At 42.5% G+C, this 18,136-nt stretch overlaps 1 protein-coding gene across 6 annotated transcripts in view; it reads left to right on the plus strand.

Moving 5' to 3' along the window:
• SMARCA2 (SWI/SNF related, matrix associated, actin dependent regulator of chromatin, subfamily a, member 2) overlaps positions 1 to 18,136 on the plus strand; it is a 160,178-nt gene that overhangs the window by 101,156 nt on the left and 40,886 nt on the right. For all 6 annotated transcript variants that reach the window (XM_054583062.1, XM_054583067.1, XM_054583065.1 and 3 more), the window contains one exon: positions 1,010 to 1,228. In XM_054583062.1, the coding sequence (XP_054439037.1) occupies positions 1,010 to 1,228 (219 nt within the window). The remainder of the gene's footprint in view (positions 1 to 1,009; positions 1,229 to 18,136) is intronic.

Raw genomic sequence — 18,136 nt, forward strand, 5'->3', positions numbered from 1 at the left:
GTCAGTTATAAGTTAAAGCCATACACGTGGCACTTAATTTATCTGCAAGTGCACAGGGCATGGGGAAACAGGCATTTTGAAGGCTATGAAAGAATACGAAAGGGAGCCATTTCACTAATAACACGATCAGTTGAGAGGAGATTACCTCTGAGGTCTGTCTCTCTGTGGTATAATATTTTAAAAGCTAAAGAATTGAGGGACATTCCTCTCACATAGCCCACGCTGTACTGAAACTTCAATATATTCATGGCTGACAGACTAATCAAACCATTTATGTGCCCACATGTCCAAGTGCAAGTAAGGGTAGTAGCTACTTGAGTCGCTGATTTATTTCCTGGTTGTTTAGTCAAAAGCATGAGTCCTATAAAGTAAAAAGGGAAATTTTCTTATAAACTTATCTTTTTATATGCTTGAAGAATACTTTTATGCCAGGGCAGCAATGAATTGTATCGCCAGGACTCATTTTAAAAATACATCCCCAGTTTGAATTTTCTTACTGTTACTTAAGGGGAAGCTTTGCACACATATAGACCAAGAAAAATAATTTTTAAAGATAATTTTGTAAATACACAAATTTCAGCAATGTGTATAGAGAAAGGGAAGTGCATTTTATCTTGCAGATTCTCGGCCTGGACACTGTTTAGAGATGGGCAAGGACACCCAGAGGATGGAGTATCCATGGAAGAAGCTGAAAGGGACCCTGTAGCCATGGTGGGGCTGGGTGGGTGGTGGCTTGTAAAAGTTGTGTGTTTTTTTTTAATTGATTTTTAGGGAGAGAAAGAGAAGGAGGAACACCAATGTGTTGTTCCATTTATTTATGCCTTCATTGGTTGATTCTTGTATGTGCCCCGACCAGGGATCGAACCCGCAACCTTGGTGTATTGGCATGATCCTCTAACCAACTGTGCTACCCAGGCAGGGTATGATTTGTGAAAGTTTTATGTGCTGTAAAGTCTGTACTGTACAGAATCCCCTTTCCCATTGGTGAAACTTATGTTCATATCTCCAGCGTATGGACATGGATCGGCGGAGGGAGGATGCCCGGAACCCAAAGCGCAAGCCTCGCTTAATGGAGGAAGATGAGCTGCCCTCCTGGATTATTAAAGATGATGCTGAAGTAGAAAGGCTTACATGTGAAGAAGAGGAGGAGAAAATATTTGGTAGGGGGTCTCGCCAGCGCCGGGACGTGGACTACAGCGATGCCCTCACTGAGAAGCAGTGGCTGCGGGTAAGTGTGGCTTTCTTTACTGTCCTTGTCCTTGGGTGGAGTTTCTTGTTGGTTTGGAAAAAGCAGGGGCCTAAAGCTGGAGTTCTTTGAGGGGCACAAGTCGCCAGTAAAAGGGAAGGTGGCTGTTGAACATGCATAAAGTCCTTCTGCTGTTGCTGTGGAATCATTCTACATTTCAGGGCAGTAGCTTGAAATATAATGAAGAATTTTTGCTAGAGCAGAGATGGCCGTTGCAAGCACAGGATGATTAGAGCTATGAGACCCACTAATGGTTTATGACCAATTTCCTGGTCATGCCTCACTCTCTTGGAGTTAGAATCAAAATGTGGAAGGGGCTTTAGGGATCTTCTTAAGTGGTCCCTCTTATTTCGTGATCTCTAATCGGAGATTTACTTTTCCAAGGCCTAGAGATGGTTCAGGGACAGGCATCTATCCTCTAACTGTATTGTTATTTCATTAGAGCTGGCAGTTGCCTTTGTACTCTCTTGGTTTACAGACAAAGCAGTTGAGACACAGAGAGGTTAAGTGACTATGCAGGATCACACAGCTGGCTAGAAATAACAGACTCAGCTATTGAACATAAATAGAAACAGTGAGTGCTGTTGCATTTGCCTGTTTACTTTCATTTTCATCTGATTGGTCCATTGCCACCGCAAACACACACTGAGGCCCGGGACTCAGGTCACTGATGCTCAGAAATGTTTTTCTTTATTTTGGGTTTTTACCCCCTCTTTTGGAAAATGTTGATTTCTTATTCTGACCGAGGAATGAAATCTCAGAGGGTTCCCTGGGGAGCACAGAAATATCAAAAAGCTCCTAAAAGCTCCTAGAATACTTTACATGCATAAGTAATGGCCAGTGTGAATCTTCCGTTGGAAGGTTTGGCCCTACTTTCCCTTACTGGGAGCCGACTGAGAACCTAGGCACACAGAGCAACCTGGGACGTGAATTCCAGGCAGGGCCAGTAAATGCACGCCACAAACAGTAACACATTTGGGTGAAAACCAAACAAAATAGAGGCTGTTGTTGTGAGTTGTTCATTTTGTCAAAAGGAAATACATTTTCCAAAGTTTGTAGAACATAGATTTTAGGACCCAGATCGTAAGCAGGTAGGTGGGCAGAAAGGCGATGGGAAGCATTTTGAGATCAGATGTCAATGGCAGGCAAGTCTTGGCACTGCCTGCGGCGTGAGTTACTCAGGATGTGTTATGATGAGAGAGATGTGATCTAAATTTCAAAAAAACTGAAGTCTGGTAATCTGAAAAGAAAGAAACTCAGAAAGCATTGCTCATGTTTATGGTCAAAAAATGGCAATGAAGTGTAACTTTTGTGTGATCGTTTTACTGTTGTCTCCAAATATTCCAATGGCCTCAGAATGCGGTTTTACGGATTTCTTTTGTTTCACTGTTGTGAGGTTCTAGTTGCATGAGTAAGATTCATTCTGTAATATGAAGAGATTTATGTTTGTTTAATAATCATTTCTGAGCTCAGAAAAATCTATTCCCTTTCTCTTTTATTTAAGCAATAATTTAAGTACCTGGAGCACTGTTACAGAAGATAAGACAATCTAGGCCAACATTTTAATGTCAATCTTTATACATGTATAATCTTCCGATATTACAAGCAAAATAACCTTGTTTATTGGGTAAAAATATAGCTGAACTTTTTATTTTTATTTTTTTAATAATCATTGGGAACCTCAGCCTGGTAGTTCAGTTGGTTGGAGTGTCATCCCATAAATCTAAAGGCCCCAGGTTTGATTTCTGGTTGGGGCACATACCTGGGTTGTGGGTTTGGTCCCCAGTAGGGGCAACCGATCGATGTTTCTCTCTCACATCGACATTTCTCTCCCCCACTTTCTCTCTCCTTTCTTTCTCCCTCCCTTCTTTCTCTCTAAAATCAATAAACATGTCCTCAGGTGAAGATTAAAAAAAATCATTGGAAAATGCTCTTAAGAAAAAATAACATTATGAATCTTAAAAAGTTTATAGGTTTAGAATGCCTCATTTTTTCTCTTTCTCATTCAGTTTCTATCACTAATGATTAGCACACTGCTTAGCCTATAGTAGGAACTAGATGTTTGTGAAAATAAATTATAACTTTATAAGAGGAAAGTGGAAAATTACTAATTTATCAGTAATGTTATGATAGCATTTCTCTTTCTAGTGTGTCTAGTAGACTTCCTTTTATCAGTAACATACACATCTAAAAATGGAAAACTAGTTTATTTTACAAAACTACACTGTGAAATTGATATTCATAATTTTCAACCTAAGGTGCACTGCAAAATACCAAGTCACTCAAGAATGACAAGACTGTAACCGTTCTTAGTACAGCTTTATTATAGTAATTCCTTTTAGAACCCAGGCTTTTGAGAACTGGATGTCCATTTTTGGTATGAGCCAGTAACTTGCTGTTAACCAGGAATATTCAGTATGCGCCATGGCCTAAGTGTTCAAAATAGATGTTACTGTCATTTATTTTCTTGGTCAGCAGTGGCAATCCTGCTAATATCAGCCTATTAAGTTTTTCTGATAATACAATTATATTTAAAGGGTTTTCATGGGCCTGCGTGTGAAGAGATGTTCTTGACAGGCCTAGGATTGAACACACTGAGCGAACCCAGCCAGCACAGCCTTGAAAGGGAACCTGGCAAGGACTGCCATGTAAGAAATGCAGTAACAGGGCTACAATAATTCTTCTTTTTCCTGGCAATGTTGTACAAAGCCTGCTTGGCAGAGGCATCGAAGGTACATAGAATCCTGGAGTTGGAAGGCAGCTGAATGGAGTGGCTCCTCGCCCTGTGCTGAAATCACACTGTTTGTAGAGCCCATGCCAACAGGCTGGCCGTCCCCGAAGGGAACACTCTGCCTTCTTGTCTGCTTAGCCCCTCCAGTTCCTGGTCAGCCCCGACTGTCAGGTCCTCCTCCCTATGGACAGAATCCTCTTTCCCTGTGGCTGTTCCTCCCTAGCCTGGATTCTATTCCCTGGGGTGAACCCAACAATATTTTTTCTCTTCTTAGCATCACATCCCTCTGGATAAAATGTTTGAAGACTCATGTTCAGTCTGGAATGAACTTTCTACCCTCTTCTTTTATTTGACCTTTGCTCATCTTTCAAAGCCCAGGTTAGCTGGCACCTCTTCTGTGATGCCTTCACAGGTAGACATGGATTGCACTTCCCACTGTGGTCGTGTATTCCTTTCCTTCCCTTCTGTCCCAGCTCACATCCATTCTCTTAGTTTTCTTGGTACTTGCTGACACGCCTGGTTTCCTGATTAGTTGATAAACTGCCACTTGTTAGAACTTAGCTCTTCTGTGTGCAAACTGTAAGTGCCCATTGATTGCCCCATTGAAATGGCAGTGATTGATGTATAAGACCATAGCCTAGGTTAATGTTCACTGCTGCGACAGATGAACCTAAACATGCGCTACTCATGGGCCTATTCAAAAAAATAAGTAGAATTATATTTCTCACACAGGAGTCCACGGTGGGCATTCCCTCCACGTGGCCAGCCAAGGATCCAGGCTGACAGAGCCTCGGCCAGCTCAGACATCCTCATTGCAGTGAGCTGGGGGAGGGGAAGACAGCATGGAAGGGTGGGTGTGGCGTTCTAATGGGCTAGGTCTGAAGGCTTGTGGCCGCCAGCTGTGAGGAACCCTGGGAACCGTGGTCTGGCTGTGGACCCAGCTCAATAAGATTTTGGTGACTAGGTAGTGGTCTCTGCCTCCGAGCACTTGGGTTAAATTTAAGTGATATGATGTGGCCACTTTCTTTAAAAACTTCATTATGGTTTCATCAAACAGGTTTTATTTTATAATCATAGTCTGATAAAAATTCCCACAGTATCCTTTAGAGAAATCTGCTTAGTTGGATGATTTTAGCATTTTTTTATGTATTGCAATGTTGTTTCACATAAGAAGGATTGCAATTTCCAACACAGCTCAGAAAGAAAGAAAAAAATAAGAGACAAGAAAAAGGATTTTAGGTTTTAAAATCCCTGATTTCACTGAGGAAACCTCAATTTCTTCGGTGTTAGCCAGTCTCAAGTTAACGTCAGCTTTTGGGGGGTTGTCAGTTCAACATTTGTGATCACGGTGGGCTGTTTCTCCCTTCTCCTGGGGGCTCCTGTCCCATCTTCCTTCCCAAGATGGCTTCTGGATAAAGGTGGAAGCTGATACGTGGACACACCTGGAGTTGCCTCATTAGCATAACAAAGACAGCTATGGGTCAGGAAATTCCAAGGGTTTTAGAAACTCCATTGCCAGGAACCCAGGACAAAGGCCAGACCAAATCTTTTATACAAATAGCTATCAATATCCTCAGGCCTGACCTCCTCCCTCTCTTTACTCCCTTTCTCTCCTGGGAGGCTCTCCACCCTGCCTTCCTGTCTACGGCATCTTCCCACACGTGTGGCCGGGCCAGAGTGCTCTGCACCGTGGCTGCTTGTGTGGTTCTGGGGATCCCTGTCTTCCAGGCTTAGCCCTTGATTGGGAAGAGCCTTTGCAACTGAGGAAACTCTGTCAGCCAGGCCCAGTCCAGACCACTGCTGCTGCTGGGCTCGCACATCCTGTTTTGGAAGTCAGTGTCCTTTTGTGTTTGCACACCAACTTTCCCCTAATCCCCCTCAAGGCAGTGTGTCTGGTATCTCTCCGGAACAGGGAGTGGGCTCTTCAGAAAGTGTGGAAGAGAATATTTCTATGGTTTTTAAAATATTACATGTGGTACCATTTTATAGTTCTCCCACGGTGTATCCAGGTGAATGCAGTGCTAAACTACGCAGGATGCAAGTGTGTTGTATTTGTGCACATACAAAAATTGCCTCATGTCAGTAATTTCCTGGAAAAATATATTTGTGTCTTTATATGTATGATTGGGCATTTCATGGACCTAAACTGGCAGATATCTAATAAACCCAGTGGGCCAGGTTTTTTCAGTTTAACTATAACCCTATGCGCACTAACTGTGATGTTTTCCAGCATCGTAATCATTACTGAAGCAGGCTCCTTAAAATTGGGGTGACTTCGAAGCCAAAAAGTGGGCTGAGGGCGTGTTCTGGAATGCCTGGTTTTTCTGTTCTTCCTGTTCCTTTGGTCCTTCTGCCAGCCGCAGAATCCTTCCCTTCCTTAAAACACTTAGTGACATCCCGGAATTTATTTAATTCTCAGTGAGTGATTTGTGCCCTCCAGCACTCGAAGGTAATTGGAATGCAATCTGAATTATGTGCTCTGTATAATATTTAATTGCCAGCCCGATGGAGGGAGTGAACTTCCTCTAAGAGTGTGCTTTTGTTGCACAGTGGATCTGCTGTCTAGAAGCTGTGGTGTGGAAAGCCCTTCTTTGTTGCTGGTGTCTGTGTGGTCCTTATGCCTGAGTGTGAGGATGCCTCTTTGGTATACAGTATAAGCTCCTGGTGATGTGCAGTTGGGCCCTGTTCCATGTTACGTAAATGATGGTCATAAGACTCCCTTTGGATCTTTAAATCTGGCAGTAGATAGCCAGGGACTAGGGTTAGAAGCCATAGGGTTTCAAGAGGGACCTCGAGGAAAGGCTGTGCAGAAAAGCCTCTTTTTCCTCCACCAGTGTGTCACCAGAATAAGCGCTTGAGCGTCCCACGATCTATGTGCTCGGATGGGGTCCCCATAGTCCTGTCTACTGACTGCTAAAAAGACTTTTGAGGTTCCCCTTTCCCAAAACTCAAAGTGAAGAAAACAAAGTATGAGACTCTTAAACCACATAGTAGTAGGGGGATAAGTGACACTGCTCACTGGAATTTAGTGTGTGCCTTAAAAAGCCACATAACACTAGGGTGCGATTGTGAGAGAAGACCCCTGCCTTCACTGGCATTCCACCGCAACCGGCCCACGCTAAACTCCACGCTGAGAAATGCGTGCAGAGTTAGTCACGAAGAACTGGAACTAGCATGAAGAAACTTTAAAAACATTGGGATTTTAAACAACATATTTGAAATTCTGTTGAAATACACAATGAGAAATAAATATTTTCTTAACATATAAAGAGGGTTTTTCTCTCTCTAGAAATCTTTGACAAAGACAGTGTCCCCCCTGTTTGGGCTGCATTAGATCTGATCCCACCTGTAATCAGAGACCAGCACTGGAACCTCCTAGCTATAATCACCGTGAGAGCATCAGTGATTCCATGAGGTGGAATAAAATATAATATAATAGATATAAATATATAATTTATAAGATATTTATAGGAAAAATAATAACAATGTTTCTCCTAAAGTTTTACTTTGAATTCTTCATCTAAAGCATACTGAGCATAATACCGAATCCCTTTTGTCACTTTAAATAAATAATCTTTCCTTGATTTTTACATAAGATTTTGAAATTGTTGGGGTGTGGGTTTTTTTCGGGGTTTTGTTTGTTTGTTTTGTTTTTGGTCTTTTCTCAAATGGCATTTTTAGCTTTTAAAATTGGGTCATCAGATTTACTGGGGTAACAGGTCTAGCAAGCTGCATTTCCGTTTTTATACACAAGGGAGAGCTAAGGCCCTAGTAATAGATTTGGGTTTTGCCAAATTCCAGGTTCTTTGGTACTTCAGAAAGGATGTACTGAACTAATTAATCCAGTAAGAATTGTGAATTGTCTGGGGAAATATTTGACAGTAACAAATTAATTTTTATAACTTTCTACAGTTTTTATTTTATTCTTAAGTTTATTGGCTAGATGGTGTTCACTGCGATTGTACCTTAGTATGTATATGTACCCTTACATCAGAATTCAGGAGGATAAATTCAATAGAAGAAATAGTCCTCAGAGGGCCAGCTAAAATATGTGTTAAAGGTTGAGAAGTGAAGAGGACTTACTCTAATAGATTTTTTAAAATCTGTGATGCCTGGAAATTTTGGTCTCCAGTTCTATCCTTTGAAATCGGGGTCCAGCTCTGAAATCTAACTCAGTCATTAAAAGTAACCCTGGGTGCCCTGAGTGGTGTGTCTCAGTTTGATGTCATCACATAAAGTGAAAGGTTGCCGATTCAATTCCTGGTCTGGGCACATGCCTGGGTTGGGGGCGTGTGAGAAGCAACCAGTCAGTGTTTCTCTTGCTCTCTTTCTTCCTCCCTTCCCCTCTCTCTAAAATAAATAAATAAAATCTATTTTTAAAAAAATGTAACCATGGGAAATTAGAACTGGCTTACAGATACTAAACTGGCTGAAATAAGTTCACATTATTTTTACATGGAACAAACGACTGCAGAGAAATAGATGGTTTTAGGAATGTTGTCTGCTTTTTTGAATAGAGAATTTGGTTTTTAAATCAATAAAGCTGTGTGAAGAAATAAATTTTAAAATTTGTATTTTTGACAAATGAGACGTGTATATATTTAAGGTGTTCAATGTGATATTTTGATGTAGGTATTCATTGTGAAATGACCTCATTCATGGGACAGAGGCTGGGAGAGTATAATGAAGGAAATTAGAGATAGGACGAGGATGGCTTTACTGTCGCTGTGCCCCCTGTCTGTGTGGGTGTCAACACTGTGACTTTGATGGCTGTCTCTCTGGGGAGTTGTGGTTAAGAGCATAGATAAGCCTTGGAATCTGATGAATCAAGGTTCAAATTCCCACTCTACGTAATTAGCAATGTGACCTTGGGTGCCTAGTATAGCCTCTCCTAACTACCTTGTAAAATGTTCTCCATAGAGTTTTTCTGAAGTTTAAATGTGTGTAATAGGGAACCTGGCATACAAGAAGGATTTCTCCAAAAATTAACTATTAAGGAAAAAGTATTAAATTAGTTCAGGCACAATGTAATAGGTGAGTCCTGGCTGGAGTGGCTCAGTGGACTGAACACCAGTAAAGGTACGAACCAGAAGGTTGCTGGTTTGGTTCCCAGACAGGGCACATGCCTGGGTTGTGGACCAGGTCCCCAGTTGGTGGCATGCTAGAGGCATCAAATCTATGTTTCTCTTGCACATTGATGTTTCTCCCCCTCTCTTTCTCCCTCCCTTCTCCTCTCTCCGAAAAATAAAATCCTAAACAAAACAAAACAAAACCAAAAAACCTAATAGATGATAGGAAAGGAAGAAAAACGATATTTCTGTTTTGTGTCTTGAATACAAAGTTTGGAATGACAGGAGAGAGATGAAAGGGTGGATAAAGAGGCCCCTGTCCTTGCTCATTAATGGAATTGAGGAGGATGAAATGTTCACTTGCTTAATATGTTATTGGACATGCCCACAAGCTTTTTCACCCGAGCCCACCGACCTATAGTAATCACTGAGCTCTCAACTCTCTCTACTCTGGTTTTCTCCTCCACACCCCAGGCCTGCAGAAGACGCCTGGGGCCAGCAGTCAGGAATCTGGATTGCCTGCAGGCCCTGGCCCAGCTGCCAGCTAAGTACGTGATCTGGGATGGGTCTCTGACCCTCCTTTGTGAAGTGGCATTATCTTTGGTTTGCAGGGTCCCTTCCATCTATCTAAAGACAACCTCCAAAATCCCATGAAGCGGCTTTTACTTTTACTTTTCACTGTGGTTTTAATAATGGTCATCTGCTGCTTTCTTATCAGTGGGTCTATTCAATTTGCTAAAAGCAAATTCAATTCAATGCCTACTTATTGAACATCGGTAGGTTGAGCCACACACTGTGCTTGGACTGGGGAAAGCTGTGTTAATTGTTGAGTTTTTATTCCTTACCATCGTGGCTGGCCCACCTTATTAGTACAATTAAGAGCCATATTTGAGAGATGCTATTAGAGGTGATATCGAACACTTAGCCAACTGAAGAGCTTGTCAAGAGCAGATCTTCAAGTGTACACAGATGGGAATTAATACAGATTAAAATAGATTGTGAGATGCTCTAACTTCGAGGGCTTTTAACTGTTTAGGAAATCAGCAGAGTTTGAACATTATGTCTCCTACTTCATGCTAGAGTTTCGGTGTCATCCTGTGGAAGCATTATTCATGATTTTCCCTCCCTTATACCCAGACTCCAGAGGACGGGAAGGCAGTTGCCTCTTTGGCATGCAGTTTGGCCTCCAGGCATGGAAGGCAGTAGAGTTGTCTCCTGGCTGCTGCTGGGACACCCAGTCCCCTGTGACAGCCACACCTGTGTTCCTAGGGTTTCTCTACCCACCCTGCCGCACCCCCCACGCACCCCCCGCTGGCCTCCACCAAGTGAGGAGAAATACAGCAGCACAACCTTCAACGAAAGAAAGAGAGATTCAAGGGTTTAGTTGCCAAAATAATGAGCTGGAGCATGGGACGTTTGCAGATTCCTAATGTTTTGGTGGATGGCTCTTTCTCTCTGTTCACAACAGTTCAATCAGCAACCCGAAGAGGTCAGACTGTACTTTCCAAAGCAAATACCAAGGCTGATCACCCTCCATGTACTACCCCCAACTCCTACTCGCCACCCACCCCCTCGCTCCCCACAGAAAACCCTCCCACGGCCACCCGCTGCAAGTGAAATCAAATCCAGAGACTTTAACACGGCCAGTCAGGCCATGGCCAGGCGGCCTCTGTCTTGCCCTTGAATCTCATCCTTAACACTTGATCTCCGGGCGGCAGCCACTCTGGACTCTCTGGGCCTTTGTGCTTCCAGGAAGCCTTCCTGGACCGTCACATGACCGTCTACTTTTCCTAATGGTTTCTCTGCAGAAAGATCCTGCTGACCACCAGGCTGAAAGGGCCAGGCCCTGCCAGTAACCGTCACGTAACCTTTGCCAATTTTCTTCACGGCCCTTGCCACCATCTATCTATCTCGTTGTCTCCTTCCACTAGTGTTATGCCCCAAGAAAGCCAGGGCCCTCACCTGTCTACTCCACTGCCTTCTGGCAACAATGAAGAAGCACCTTGCACATAGCAAGCACTCAATAAATACTTGTGAATAAGTGACCATACCAGCTAGAAATGAGGGCTAAGAGAAGAGGTTTGGTTGCAGAGTCTGTAGAATCCTAGGGGTTTTTTTGACCAATATAGGTTGAAGTAGATATTGTTGGCATCCTTTCCGATTGGAAGATTCCAGTGATCTCTGTCTTAATATAAATATATTATTTTAATTTATTGATTTTTAAAGAGAGAGAGAAACATCGAACTGTTCTACCCATCCCTGCACTCCCCACTTGCTTCTTATATGCACCCTGACCAGAGATCGAACCCGCAACCTTGGCTTATCTGGATGACACTCTAACCAAACTGAGTTACCTGGCCAGGGCAAGATTTCTTCAAAGAATTCTGAAGGCATGCCGTTTTGACATAGTGCTCTTGAGCTTTTCAAGAATTTGAAGGTTCCATTCTAATTTCAGAACACATTGACAAAGATTGTTTGAAAATGCATACTATGTACAACCATTGCTTTAACCCAGCTCTCCCTCGGAAATTCTCATCGATTTTGCAACAGCCATCTTCTAGCTTGAACCCTCTTCCTCTTTAGTAAAAACTGGGTTAATGCATCTAGTCTAATTTGAAATTAAAAGACAAAAAGAAAGTACCAAATTAGTTGGGTTTTCATTTCTAGTTTTGTGTAAGAAAATGCCCGATAGAGAATGTTGATTTTAAATGTAATGCTGTATACCTTTCTGATGGCTTCCTTTCTTATTTTCTAAAGAATGTTGAGTTGTCAGAATCATGAAAAATTGCAGATGGGACGGACCCTGAAGCTTTGCTCCAGGGAAAGCTTGATTCCTGTTCTGCCAGTCCTACTGAAATATAATACTTAAGTTCACTGTGCCTGCAGTCTATTGTAGAAAGCATATTCCTAATGCATGATACTGGTTTTTAAAATATTTTCCCCCTGGATCTTGTAGAATATTTTCCTGAGATTATTTACAATGATATCTGCAGAACTTCAGCTTCATTGGGGTTTCTAGTAGCTCTGTTCTCCTCTTCCACGTCAGGACGTCAGGGCTCTCGTGCAGATCTCTGTGTTGACGCCTTGGATAAGTCATGTCACCTCCCCGGGCCACAGTGTCCTTGTTCATATGTTGGAGTCATGAAGTGAGGGATGGGGCTGAGGGCGAGAGCATGGCCCCATCTACCTGCCCTGTCTGTCTTTGATTTTGTCTTTGGCAGCTCTAGAAAGAATATGTTGTTTTTCTGTAGTCTGACTCCAACTCGGAGACTCCAACTCTACAGCTGAGGGGCGCGGGTGAGAGATTTTCTCCTGGCTTTCTCTTGAAAATGCAGGCTTGACAAGGGCCTCCCTCGCACATTGGTAGACTTGGTACACGATCCAGTATGTAGCTGTCAGGACTAACTGGTTGTTTGTAGCATTTAGAGTTGAGATGTGTCCTCTGTGCCCACAGGACGTTACGGACAGGCAGGACTCGTGGGGCGGAGCCTGTGACAGGAGCACCCCCATTACAGGGGACTCCTCAGCTTGGGGCTTCAGCAGTTCTACACAGACTGAGACCAAGAATTTTCCTGTACTTTGTCATCAAAAAGAAACTACCCACCCCATCATTTTTTGTCCCTTGTATACTGCCTAAGAGAGTAGCAGCTAAATGGATCCACCTTGCTTATTGAAACATATTAAGTCTCCCCTTAAATGATCAACACTGAATCTGTTTGCATTCACTTTAATTTAAAAAAATCACTACACTAACAGCATTAGATATTATTGGAAGGCATGGGTAAGGATGTTGTGGAGTCCAGCAGACTGCACTGTCCGCATTCCAGGGAAACCCCAGACTTGAACATTTGTTCTGCAGGGGAATTAATAAATCCAGTTTAGGGGTTTTATTTGCCACCATTTTATCTTGTTTACGCAAATCTGATGATGGACTGTTTTACGAGTTTTGTCTTCCCGCATTTTTATAATCATTATGTGAAGCACTGGAAGCTTCAGTTTGTTTTTTCTTTTTCTTTTTTTATGTAAAGTTTAAAATAAAGTTTATTTGGTGGCATTTTCCCCATCATAGAAGCATAATAAGAAGTATGGAATCAGAGTGGGGGAAAGAAAATAGAATCACCTGTAATCTCATTGACCTTCATGTATCCAGGTTGCATAAGGAGCCAAGTAAAATCACCACTGACAGGGGTTATTTTGGTGCCATTACATTCAGAATTATTTTTAACTTGTGATGAGGCTCAGCTCTTTTGTAGCAGTTTCACTAAATCCCAACTCATGAGGCCCATCAAGCCCCAGCCTGTTGTTAGTATTTTCAGGTCCTTCCATTCGACTTAAGAACGCCCTGTTTTACTGGGCGCCAAAGGACTGGCCTGTTTTTAAGGGCCATTAAGGGATATGTGGGGGCATGCCTTCCCACACCGGATTAGCGATTTGTGCTTCATCTCGTAAACGGGGCTTTTCTGTCTCCACTTCAAGTTTCACAAGCTGTTTCCCTTCTGTTTTAAAGGTGGCTTTTCACCTCTCTTGCATTACGTAGTTGGTGCTTTTTTACTGCCATAAAGTTGGCTCACATCATGCTATTCCCCTCCCCAGGACTGAATTCATTTTTTAAAAAATTGACTTACAACATTATTAGTTTTAGGAGCCAAGACTGAATTCATAATTCAAGTCTATTCCCATATAATTTTCAGGACTTTTGAGACAAATCAGACCCTTTCTCTCAGTTCCTCTACTGACCCCTCCTCCCCACCACACAGTGCTGGGCTGGGTGCTGTAAACATGTGTCACATTTAATCCCCTTAAAGACTTGGAATATGTATTTCTCTATGTTACACATGAGGAGCTAGTCCTCCTAGGCATGGAACATGGTGTTGGATTTAGTATTAGCTCATGGCAGGGTATATTTGTTTAATGAAATGTCGAATGTTGAGTTTACTGCCTTTTATATTTTGAAAATGCACATCCGTGCAAGTCTGCAGGACAGTGGGGGTTTGGTGAAAGACAAATAAATGACATCCTAGTTTACAGCTCCTTTGCCCACTGAGCTGACCTCCTCCTGGCTTGTGAATTCCAGCGGCTTCTTAAAAAGGTGCAGGAGCTCAGGGCTGAGGTCAGATCAGCAGTAGGTGCATCTCTCCCTGACCCTGGGAGGGCTTGCTGCTAGAGGTCTTCACAATGGCCTACTAGATGGGATATAAGACATCCTCTTGAAGGCTGCTAGCCGCCGCTCTTTGCAGGAGATCCTCTGTGGAATCCCCTCTGCTGGGCCGCAGGACTCTGGGGGGGCTCAGGTCAGTGTCTCCCCCTTCTTGCTTGCCTCCTTTCTAGGGAGGCCCAGACCCCTCCCTGTCTTCCTGCTTCCCTTGTTCAGTGAATTGCAGACACTTTTTGCCTTGGAGCTAAGTAAGAGTGTTGATCATCATAGCTCCTCCACCTTAGAGGGTCCTTTTTTGCCGCTAGGGTTGAATATTTTATTTAAGTCATTTAATCTCAAAGCTAGAGCAAAAGAGAAGACTGCAGGAATACCTCGAAGATAGTGTGAGTTCAGTTCCAAACCACTATACTAAAGTTAGTATTGCAATAAAGCAAGACATAATTTTTTTTGCTGATGGTGGGCTGTGTATGTAATTTGTTTAAAAAAAAAAGCAACACCTGTGAAGCACAATAAAGCAAAGAGCAATAAAACGAGGTATGTCTGTATAGGTACGGGTTAAAATAAAGACAATTTAAAGAGGTAGGCTGGAGCAGCACAAATGAAAAACCAAACTCTTCCTTTTGCCTCACTTATCTGACTTTCTGGAATTCACTGTGTTCCTATGCAGCCGTCCCTTGAACAGAAATCAGGTAAGCTGGGCCTTAGAATGCGCTTCCTTGGTAAGCCCTGTCATTTGGGGGAAGCAGAGGAGTAAGCAGTAAGACTTTGTTTTATTTCAACAAAATTTTTCGGTCCCACTGGTGAGCAAGGCATCAGTCTAAATGGCTTTGAGGCTATTTTGATTAAAATGACTTTTTTTTTTTTTTTTTTAAACTTTCAGACTCATAGGAGATTCAGACGTATTTTAGGACAAAACAAAACTCATACAAAGCAGAATTAAATAAACACTGAATAAAAGCGCCTGTAATATTGTGAAAAAGAGGGATTCGGTAAGATTTTGTGGAAGATGAGCATTATTTGAATAGGAAAGGGGGATGAGGAGGAGCAGAATTCCAAGCCTAGAGCACCTCAGAGGCACGGAAGTGTGGAAGTACCTGACTCACAGGGGACCTGTGTGCTGAGAGCCTGCGGTGTATACAGGGAAAGGAGGGAAGAAGGAAAACTGGGTGGGGCCCTACCCTGGAGGCTGTGTGTGACCAAAGAAAATGGGCTTCATTCTATCTTTTCGAAAGAATGTGGAGCCTGAATGTGTTTGGAATGGGACAATGATGTGTCCCTCTTTTTAGGCAGAAAGGATATAAACATCTATATTATAAAGGATGCATTAAAGGGGCTTTAGAAAAAGGTGAGGAAAACCCTTAAGTGGGGGTGGGGGGTTATTATATTTGAGCCTGTGAGAGAGGAGGCCTTTCTGAAGGCAAGGAGAAAGAAGGGAAAAGAAACATCGTTTAAGATGTTTATGTACTTTAGGGGTAAACTACATGGCGACTGACAACAGGACTCCAATAAGGGAAAATGATGGTTTTAACTGTTTCTAGCCTAGATAATTGGGGCTCTGGGAGCGCGGTAGGAAATGATACTGTCATTAGGAAAGATAGATTCAGAAGAGAAATATATGTTCTATTGGAAAAATAGTGATTAATTTGATGTGGGATATTTGGTAGGATATTGGAAATTCCGATTGGTAACTCCAAAGAGAAGTCAAGGCTAGGGAGAAAATGTTTGAAGATACATATACACTGAGGTCACATTGGAAGCTGGGGCAATTGGATTTCCCCGGGATGTTTTGCATCCAGAATGGCGGCTTGGACTCCTCATAGGTAGGTGCCTGCTATTAATCGCTGGGGGCTGCTCAGCAGAAGAAAGGCTACAAAAGAGCCTCCTCTCTAGGAGTGGAGGGTGCTAGCAGCCTTTACTATCCTTGGGGTATGAGACATATCTAGGACAGTGATTTTCAACTGGTATGCTGCAAGCATTTTAAAACATGCAATACCTGTCTGTTTAGTCAGGGGCATTGACCTTTTCCCCATTAGGTTGTCAAATGTAAAAAATGACAACAGCCAACACAACAAGAGCCATCTAGTGTGAATGAATAAAAATTATACCTTTTTTTGTAAGATCAACAAAATATATATGTTTTGGGGTGCTGCAAATTTTAGCAATTAATGTATGTGTGCCATGAGATGAAAAAGGCTGAAAATCACTGCTGCAGGAGAGCAGTTCTCCAGCAGAAAGCCCTGCCAGGGTCCTCACGAGACACCTCACCTGTTGCTCATCAGGACATCACAATTATTAGTGATGTCTGCTGTGGGCTCCGAAGAGTCATCTGGCCACATTTATTTGACTGCACATTTACAACCTATAAGAATGGAAAAACAGAGCCAAAGAAAAACGTGAGGAATGTAGGGAGAAAAGATAAGGAAACTCAAGACCATCGCAGTACAGGAAGGAGATATTAAGTAAGGAGCAGTGGAGGAGAAAGGAAATAAAAGAGCTTTTAGATAAGACTAATATGGGAATTCAGAAGCTTTGGGCAACCTTGAAAAAGGTTCCTGTCCTGGGGGCTAAGGTATTTTACTGTGCGGTCAGGAAGCAGACACATCAGTCTAGGTGACTCTAGAGGTTCACAGTAAAGGGAAGGGGAGAACTGGGGTGATCACTAGAAGGTGATATGGGGAAGATACAGAGTTTGATGCTAGAGTTTCTAATTTTGTACTTGAAAATTAACATAGGAATACCTAGAAGAAGTACATTTGAATTTATTACCTATATATTACTATATCCTATACATGCCTATAGTACTACAGGTGTGTACCTAAGAACAGTTTTCCCAGAGTACCCTGTCTAAAGGCTGAATTTGTATTCCATTTTTTTTTTTAATTTTTAAAAGCTTTCTCCCCTCAACTCTATTTATACTACCTTCTCTTCCCCCAGTATTGTGCTAGGTACTGGAAGCCTATCAGGAAAAATAAGGCGTGGTCTAGTGAGATAAGGAAAAAAAGAAAAAAAAACCTAAAGGACCTGTTGCAGCTGAGCAAGGCTCTGAGGGAGGCAGTGGGAGTTGATCCTCAAAGCTCACGCTACAGGCTGCACAGGTCCAAGGACTGGGAAAGGCACTGCAGGTGAGACTGAGAGAAGCCATGAAGCGGGAAATGCGGCAAATGCGGCGTGCTGTGGTGAGTGCCCGATTCGTGTTCCTGCTACTCGGGGAGTGCTCGCACGTCGGGCAGTGTGGGCGATCAGATTGGGTGAGGTCAGATCATGGAGATCTCTGGGGTCCAGGCAGTAAGACTTGGGGCTCATATACTGAGCATAGTTAAGGAACTTGAGTAGACCAGTAACCTGATAAAAGAAGTACTTGAGATCTAACCAACGGGATGTAACTCATAACTACTGAGAAAAAATTCAGAGTCAAGCTGTGTAGCCTTATTGCAGGGGAGAAAAGGACTGCATGACCAAAAAAAAAAAAAAAAGGAACAAACAAGGAAATAGGACGTTCTTCGTGTCCCCCACACCATTCCAAAAAGAAAGAACAGAAACCTTCTTAACCAAAAGAGTGAGAACTAGTAGAAGGTTAGTCAATGACAATATCCATGAAGGTAATTATATAGAGATGAAAATTTTAATGAACACCATAATGCTTACCTGTTTGCCACATTTCTTGATATAAGTTGCCTCTCTGAATCTACTGACTAGAATACCTCAGTCTTTCTTGCGTAAGTGACACCCATTATGTATCATTTAGGTCTTCTAGTTTTAGTGTTTTTAGAGTGAGAACTTTTTTCTTTTCATTTCAGTTTCTCTGAGGTGTAATTGATGAAGTTATAAGACCTCTGAAGTGTACATGTAGAGACTGGATATACGCATACACTGTGGAAGGACTTTCCCCATCTAGTTAACACACCCAGCACCTGAGAGAGAATCCTGGTGCTAAC

This window comes from Pteronotus mesoamericanus, unplaced genomic scaffold, assembly GCF_021234165.1.
Source record: "Pteronotus mesoamericanus isolate MK-2021 breed Mesoamerican mustached bat unplaced genomic scaffold, CSHL_Meso_final contig_73, whole genome shotgun sequence".
In the NCBI taxonomy this organism is placed as follows: domain Eukaryota; kingdom Metazoa; phylum Chordata; class Mammalia; order Chiroptera; family Mormoopidae; genus Pteronotus; species Pteronotus mesoamericanus.